The sequence below is a fragment of the Cyphomyrmex costatus genome, unplaced genomic scaffold (assembly GCF_001594065.2).
Source record: "Cyphomyrmex costatus isolate MS0001 unplaced genomic scaffold, Ccosl1.0 scaffold193, whole genome shotgun sequence".
NCBI lineage: Eukaryota > Metazoa > Arthropoda > Insecta > Hymenoptera > Formicidae > Cyphomyrmex > Cyphomyrmex costatus.
In genome coordinates this window covers 1,227,860-1,236,991 of record NW_017275965.1, presented here as the reverse complement: position 1 = coordinate 1,236,991, position 9,132 = coordinate 1,227,860, and the positions used below count along the sequence as shown (strand labels likewise).

Genomic DNA, 9,132 nt, shown 5'->3' with positions numbered 1-9,132 from the left:
TTTTTAACCGAACTTTTTGCTCATAGAAATCGTCTTTTCTCTTTCTTTCTCCAATATGAAAAGAAAGAGAAAACTGTACAAGAAGTTCAGCTAAAACAAAACGAACTTTATTTGACGTCATACACCAATTTTTGTGAAACAGAATTATGAGATATTCCCTTAAAATTATTGTTTCATTTATTAATTCACAAACTGACGTTCAACTTTTTCACCAACAGTGATAAATAAGAAAAAAAGCATGATATATACTTCTTGTAGCGTACTGACGTAAAATATGACGCTATTTATCTCGTGATCGAAAAATTGACCTGAATTATAGTAATCACGCGTTATAGTAATCACCCGAATTTAACGACGGTGTACGAAGATCGATAACCAAAAGATCGAATTCGTTATTTTGTTTTCGTCCCGCGTGAGTAATACTCGCGCGATAAATAAGCCGATCCCGTTCCCGCGTGTGTAAAATTACACGTGGAGAGAAACTTAATCGCACGATTGTTGTTAAAAAGGAAGAAAAAGGAAAACGAAGAAGAAAAAGGAAACCCTAAACTTCCGGCCTGTTTCCGTTGTGAGAATCGATAGCCCTCTCGTCATTGAGATCACTTCGGTGTTTACGTCGACGACACGCACGTCATCGTTCACAAACGCGCGGTTGTGTTGTTTCGACGCTTCAATGAATCACGAGTCAGACGGGGAGATGAAAGACAGCGACGCGGGGGTAGAGAGAGAGAGAGAGAGAGAAAAGGGAGTGAGAAAGGGGGAGGAGGCGGGGATGGTGGGTGACAGGCAAATTAGAGAAATGCGCTCCGATTTCGCGTTCTTGTTCCTTTCGTCGGGATATTCTTTATTTACATTGCTTCACCGAGAGACTGAGACTCGGCCGAGTGTGCTGCGCAATACTACTCGGAAAGTCCGCTCGTGTCAAATCGGAGATACTCTTTTTGGAGACTGTACCCGCACGCTATTATCTCCTAGCGGTGTTTCAGAAGAAACATAGGCGTCGCCGCCGCCGAAGGAGTCTCGGCTTGCGTTTTTCGGGATGCACACCTTTCACCTATACATCGACGATTACCCTCTTCCATCCCTCTCATCCATCCGTCTCTACCCTCCTTCTTCCCCCTAATACTAATGCGCCGTGCGCTACTGTTAGCAGCACGCTCGATCGAAATGGAGAAGAAAAAAAAAAAAGAAGAAGAAGGGAAACAATTAACTTGAACAAAAACACGACAGGCCTCCTTTGTATGCAACGTCCCGCGCGCTGGCCGCGTAAGCGCGAAATTAAATATTATACGTCGCGAGATATTGTACATATATACTGACACCTCCACGCTTTTACATAGCCCCTCGTCAGTCCCTTCTCACGTTCTATGGGTGTAACATGATTTCAAAAAATAAAATACCAAGTGAATCTTAAACCTTCAAACGTAGCTTTTACCTGAAGAACAATCGTGTGACTTTTTCCCTAAGGAACGTGAAAAGTAAAATTGTTTTGTGTGTGTGTGTGTTGCATATACATTCAAAAAATAAAATACGAAACGAACCTTGAATTTTAAAACGTAGCTTTTACTTAAAAAACGATCATGTAGCTTTTCCCTTGAGGAACGTGAAAAGTGAAATTTGTTGTATGATGCGTGTAAAACGTGTGAAGCGTGAAAAATGAAAATTTTATGTATATGTATGTATTGTGCAATACATATATAAAATTTTCGTTCTTCATACTTTCACTCTAGAGAAAAAGTTACACGATCGCGATTGAATTCTCGTGTAACGAATAACCATAACAAAAAAAATAACTGAGAAAATCAATTAGTTACACTATAATTCTTTTCCTCAAAAAGAGAAATATACACTTTTGAGAAACAAGTAAATTTAACAGATATGTAAGCATTCTTCGATTAACATTTTCCCACTTTGAAGAAATGTTACAATAGTTCCATGTTAACAGTAACTTATACTACTGTGTCGATCTCTCAATGTTCAATGGTTTCCATATAAGGACAAAATAAATACAAAATGTTTAATATCTTTGAAGTCAACAATGCAGTCACACAAAATTGATTTGTTTCGCAAAGGTGTATATTTCTATTTTTGAAGAAAAGAATTATTTGAAACGGAAAAATGTAACTAATTGATTTTCTCAATTATTGTTTTCATTTCGTTACACGATCATTCAATCGCGATCGTGTAAATATATACAAAAAATTAGAAAAATATCTTGGTGAATTAAGTCCGAAGAAAATTATAAAATTTTGTAGAATCAAGCAAAAGTTACGAAATCTTAGGATGAGAAATTTATTACAACTCTAATACCGCTCGCTTTACATAAATTGTTGCATTTAATCGATTCGAGGTATTTTAATCAAACGTGGTTCCTTCGTTTTTGTATCTACTGTAAAAATCACGAAATTTGTGACCTATCGGTGGAATACCCACGGAGTTGTCATATCTTAAAATGGGTTGTACAGTAAGTACAGACCGAATCGTAACGGCGGAATGTTTGCTGCGGATGCAGCACGGATTCTCCGAGAGAGAGAGAGAGGGAGAGAGAGAGCCGAGTAAATACCGCGCAATTCCGTCGTTCGGAATTCTCTATTTCCTAGGGCGAGTCCCCGGATGGCGACGCCATTGAACGACCGGCCGGTCGGTCGGCCCGAAGCATCCCCCTCACACTCCCTGTACAGAAAGGCTCTCTACCCGCCATGCCACGCTGCGGCGTGCTGCGCCGCGCCGTGCCGTGCCGCGTTGCGGTACGGTTTGCCGTGCCATCCTCGCAGCCGAGTAGCGTGGCTAGTTGTTTCTTTTCTTTATTCCTTTGTCGGAAAGTCGGCGGCAAGTCTCGTTTTTAAGAGGCGGCAGAGAGAGAGAGAGAGTCGGGTGAACGGCGAGCGGAGCGGCACGGCGAGGGGAGGATTGAGGCAAAAGGGAAACGGCGGCGAGCCTGTGCGGGGGGGGTTCGGAGGGAGCAGGATGGTGCGGCCTGCGGATAGGGGCGAGAGGGGCGGAGGGGAGCGCCGCGCGACGCGCTGTAAGGGGAAATAAAACGCGCGGCTCAAAAACGCGGGTACAGACTAACCTCGAAATAACGCCGGCAGCAGGCACTAACTCTCCCTCCCTCTCTCTCTCTCTCTTTCTCTGTCCGTGTTGTGTGTGAATTCGAGTCATCTATTAATAATAAACTATTTCCAGATGCGTCTTGTGCCACCGTCAAGGAACACGCTCTCTTTCTCTCTAATTTCGCCTAAGCGCCTTTGATCTCGCCAGTGATCACCTGTGCGTCAGAGATAAAGCGTAAAGAGAAACCAAAACCGATTATAATTCGGATACGTTCGCTTTCGTATTAGTCACATCAGTCAACGCATTTTTAATCCCTTAGCGAACAAATGTAAGTTAGTCTCGCTTGTCTCGGAAACGTATCGGGAACTGAACTCGATGGCATTATGTCGATTTTAATTATCTGCTCGCAAAAAGATGAGATATCGCCGTGTATCCGCGATGTCAGCGTCGCTAATTAGATGACAGGGGGATGAAACTTATTGTCGTGCATCGTAAAGAACAAAAGCTTCTACAGCAACGTTGAAATGATCTGCGTTTTGTGGGATGTGGATCGTATAAGTTTACGTATATCCGTACTCTTTTTAAAGGTCATCCTTCCGCGCTAAAATTAGTTAAAAATTTGATACTTATCGAAATTATACCGATAAGAATTGACAATAAGAATTATATATGTTCCAGAAATTTTATTTTATTATAATAAGTACGTACATTTTGCAATCGTTGTGAGACTCTTTAACACGGTTGGTTTATACATTTAGTGTCAGTGAGAAACTAAGGACAAGATCAATCATATTAGAATTTTACGATATTTGCAAATTGCTTTTTCAACACAACCGCATATATTCGGGTATGGTTATCCTAGCCGTTCTAGCGGATCGTATAACAGGGTGTCGATCGGCCGGGCCGACTGTCGCGAGGATTCCGCGCGATCGCGTCGATTAGACGGTAACGGCGTCAAAAGGGCGAGGTAAATATTTATCGCGAGAGAGGAACGAATCGGGGAGGGGCGGGAAGAGGTCGCGAGATGGACGGAGGCCCCCGAGACGCGCCGGACAGGATACGGAGAAGGCTATAATACAGTTTTGCCGCGAGCTGAACGCGGCGAGAGAGCGACTCGCCGGCCAACCGGCGTCGGTCGGTTTTGCTTGGACTCTCTCGGCGCGGTTTGCCGGATGATACCGGCGGGAAAAAGGAAGAAAGAACGGGCGAGGGTAGGAGACGGAGGAAGACTACGGCAGAGAGAGGTTGGGGAGCGGAGGAACGAACGAACGAACGAACAAACGGACGGTGGAACCTTGGTCGTGTTACGGCGCGGGGGAAAGGAGGTAACGGCCGGTGCGTTTGATCTCGGCCGCGGGCGCCGACAAAGCGTTCGTCCACTCTCCTACAACGGCGGACCGTCCCTTGGGTGCGCGCGCGAGAATCGCGTCCATGTGTTGGCTGAGAAAGAGAGAGAGAGAGAGAGAGCGAGAGGCCGAACGACGGAGACAGATAGATGAATAGAGAGAGGGAGGTTGGAAGTGAAGCGAGGGAGCGAGAAAGACGCGAAGCGGAAAGAAGAGAGAAAGAGCGAGCGGTGCGGCAAAGGATCGCGCAAAGAGCGAGAGGGATAGGAGGTCGGGGGGGGGGTGGCTGAAGTGGAAGAGAGAGGGAGAGAGACGAGTCGATGAAAAGGAGGAAGATCGTACCCCGGTGATGGAAAGAGGGGTGTCGAGGGGGCACGAGGGATCCGTTCCACGATTCATCGTGTTGTTGCGCTCGCTCTAGCATGGCGTTCCGCCACGCCACTCCCTCGTGGCGGTGGTACCCCCCCCCGCCCCACACACATACACACACACACACACACATTTACATATCATGCGCGCGCGCATCATCGGGTTTGCTATTAATAAATAATGCTCTCTGTAGTCCGCATTACAACTAAGATTCCTTCCCACACCATCGTCACAGTTGTTGTCGTCGTTGTCGTCGCGGGGATGTATTCTCGATTTCGAATACTCGACCGCTCGTGAACTCCGGTTCCCTCCTTCTGTCCCATTCTGTCCCCGGCCGACGCGATGGACATGCGGTCTGTCGGTCTTGTCACATCGCGGACGGAGGGACGCATTGATGTTCACGGCCTCTTTTCCGCATGTGTTCGTTGGATCTATATATGTGTGCGAGCGCGTTTCGTGGGATCGCCACGAAGGAGAAACGCGTCAATTATTTCGAGAAAAAGTTGCACCGGAGAAAACCGAGAGATAAAGAGGGAAGTGGAAAGAGAAAGAGGAAAAAACGAATTCCCGAGATTCAACGGTGATGACGTCTCTGTGACCTGAGAACTTCCTTCTTTTCACGATATTACTGAATCCGCAATGACGTTGATTCGTCTTTAATAATATCAAGTAATTGCACATTAAACGATGTAATTCCCTTTTAATGTATTGGCGTATGCAATTAAAATCGCATTATCCTCTATTCTCTACCCATTTTCTCATGTTTAATGTCGTTATTTGGGTAAAGGTGGAATATCGCAGGAACATAAATTCAAATAATAAAACAAATGATACATGTATAAGAATACCAAAGCTGACGAAATATTGAAACTTTGTCAATATCAGGAGACCTATTCTTTTTAGCTGAACTTCTTGCACGAGTCATCTTATTCTTTTTCCTTTTACGTTGGAGAGAAAGTTCATCGTGCCTTCTCTGACATTAACATTATAATTGATAGTACTGTCCGTTTAATTATCACCTAGATAGGGCATCGCGTAATTGCACGCATTTAATTTGCGGACGCAAAAGCAAACCGAATTACAAAATCCCCGACGATCGATAACCCGACGATAGCCGAATAGCGTGACACATAAATGTGATAAGGGGATGCCTTTGAAGTCCCCCGGTTTCCGCGCCCAATAAACCGACAAAAGCAGCCGCTCCGTATTATAAATTACGGTATTCATTAGGAAGGCAATAGTCGCGCGCGGTAATAAGAGAGGCGTTAAGTCCAAGAGTCCTCCTCTGTGAGTGTATATAGTATGTCTACGTGGTCCGTATCGAAATAAAAAAAGGAACAGAGGAGGGAAGAGAATTAGAGAATCGTCGAATTAACGCGAATGATTCGAGCGCGGCTTCCTCGAAGGTAATCGGGATCGGCGATAGAGAGCCCGGCGATAGCGCGGCGAAAAGGCATATATATTTCTTAAGGCGACACATCGTGGTGCTCGACCGACCACACTCCACGACGAAGAGTGTTTTCGTTCATTGAGGACCTTGTGTTCGTTTTACTCCGGCCGCCGCGGAACACGACCGTGGTCGATCATTGGACCGTTGCCCGGTCGAAGAAGAAAAATAGAACGGCGGCGGGAGAAAAAGAAGCGCAGCGATATATTCGTGGAAGATTTTCTAAAAGGGATCGCGATAAAAACGCAGAACTCTCGGAATTATCGAGCGCTTTAATGCGAAGAGGGGGTGCGAGGGGGGAGGGGAGGAAGGGGTAGCGGGGGATACGTGTTCGCTGTAGAACGCGACTGATTCATCACCTTCGGCACGTACATTGATCGAAGAAACGAAATGTGGATATGAGGTAAACATGAATCTTCGAAAGTCTACACATTTTCGAAATATTACATTATTTATTTTTTAAAAAGTTGAAGTTTATATAGATGCGGTTTGGACTTGAAGGTGAACGGTTTTAAAGAGGTTGAACGTTCGACTTTTGAACCGATAAGATTTGCTAAATTCAACAAAAACGCAGTTGATTGTGTATATTCGAAATCTCTTTTCCATAATCCGTCTCTAATTCGTTCTCCGTCGAAGAACGCTGTTTGTAACACGTTACGATAGCTCCAGTGGTTCCATCTAACGGTTGGAATTGTAATCCGGTATGCCGACATACAGTTGTATGCAGGTTTGGATGTTTATGTGTAAAAAAAAAATATAATTTTTTTTACAAAAAATAGATGAAACCTTTTGATTGCGTAAATTAGAAAAAAGATATGTATAAATATCAAAGTTAATAATTTTTAATTCAATAATAAAAGTACGTTACTAATTTAAACGCAACGTCCAGGAGTTTGTATGTACATTTAAGAATTATACTTGAACATATATAGTATAAATACGATGAAATCATCGTTTTCCTTAATATTTCAGCATTTTCATCGAAATCATCGTGCGTTACTATAATGACGAAGACTTATACAAGAAAACCGTTGGAATAATCCCTCATCGATTTCGATGGACTTTGGAATTGTAGAGCACAAAAAATATTTATAGATCCATTTCCTTGTTAGATCGTGAAGCATCATTTCGAAATTACATAATGTCTATGCTTACTAGTCCTCCATCGAATACCGCAAACGGTTGCCGCTGCGAGGTGAGGGAATCGTTAATTTTGTAGCTCTCTGGCAAAAAGCGCGCCGTAGCCAGTGCGACATTTATTGACCTTTCATACGCTGGACGTATATATGCGATGGCGGCGTGGCGATGAACCGTGACATAAATTACAATAATTCCGCGTCGGCCGCCGGCTCACGGCGTCCTGTAATTCGTTGCTTAATGATAGCGGCAGCCGTCGAAGCGATTCGCGTAATTTCGCGATACCGGTTCGCTCAAAACTCCAAACCGGTATTACGACGACGAATTGCCTTGAGAACGAAAAAGAGAGAGAGAGAGAGAGAGAGAGAGAGAGAGAGAGAGAGAGAGAGAGAGAGAGAAGGAATAAAAGAAGATCCTAATCGATTTTAATAGCGCGAATTGTCTTTTGCGCGTGTTATATACGCAAATCGTGTATATAATGCGGCGTCATAACGTATTTGCCGACGTCATTCATGAATCAAAATCTCCGTTTCACCTACAGTTGATTGTGTCAATAGAATTCAATTGGACACCGGATGAGCGGAGGTTGCGTGCCAATAAATCGCTATATAAGGAAACGACGCTGCGATGACGGCTTATTAACTAAGTGCAGTTTTTTCCCCGTTAATCGTGGGGCTTTCTGGCTCTTCTTCAGATACTATTAGTGATATTACTGTAAGTCTTTCTGTAAGTGAAGTTGCGATCGATCCACAGATTTCAACGACTGTTTATCGACTAAATTTTATGTGTAATTAAAAATATTTTTCATTTTTTTTACTTTTAATAAAAATTAAAAAATGTTTTAAAGATTATACATTTGTAAAGTTTATGTTAAAAGAAGTCGCTCATATTAAAGGTGTAGTTTACACAATTTATAACTCGTGCAAAATCTATCCGTTACCTATCTGATATTTTCCGCAGTAATAATTTTTTTCAAAATGTTTCAAGTTCTTTTTAAATTATTATAGCAATATTATTAAATTGACGATCAATTTAATTTGTGACATTATTATTTTAGCGTCAGTTTATGATTGCGTTACGAAACTGATGTTTACGGACTTTGTGTAACGCAATTTATACAACTAAAAATGTATTTAGAATTTATATATAATAATTATTGATCGCCAGGATCTAGTTTTGATTATATTGGTCATTTCTTTACACTAATTACTTATTTGATTTATTTCTTTTAAACAATAGAAAATGAAGATACTGTTGATCGCTGTAGCATTGCTCATAGCCATCGAGACTGAAGCTTATCCAGGGTGGTCTGGTTATCCTGGCTTCCAAAATGGACGAGGAAACAATCCTGGCCAAGGATGGGGACATCAGCAACGAATTGAGCAGCAAAACAATATCGAGTGGGTATGCAAAAACCCAAGGACAAACGACATAGTATGTATTATACTTATACAATAATCGCAACAGTTATGAAATCCTCAAAAATCTAAATAAGTTTTTACAAAAAATTCATCTTTTATGTATCGAAAAACTTTTTGAGTAATTATAATCATCTGTATGTATACTAATAATTTTCCAAAATTAAAAAATTTTTTCGTACAAATTTTAGTTGACAAAAAATTAAAGAGCAGTAAAATAGACGATTGAATTTATTCGTTTCTGTAAATATCTGATTTAATCGAGATTGGCCTTTGAAATATTTTAGAGTTAAAAGAAAAATTGCGGCATAAAAATTGCAAATGCTATATAAATATTGGTATATGTATATATATATATATA

At 42.2% G+C, this 9,132-nt stretch overlaps 1 protein-coding gene across 1 annotated transcript in view; it reads left to right on the top strand.

Moving 5' to 3' along the window:
- The first annotated feature begins 8,007 nt into the window (after positions 1-8,007).
- Positions 8,008-9,132, top strand: part of LOC108772777 (uncharacterized) — a 1,857-nt gene continuing 732 nt past the window's right edge. Inside the window, exons 1-2 of the mRNA XM_018538391.1 lie at positions 8,008-8,067; positions 8,593-8,787. Coding sequence (XP_018393893.1) covers positions 8,596-8,787 — 192 coding nt within the window. The 5' untranslated portion in view covers positions 8,008-8,067; positions 8,593-8,595. The remainder of the gene's footprint in view (positions 8,068-8,592; positions 8,788-9,132) is intronic.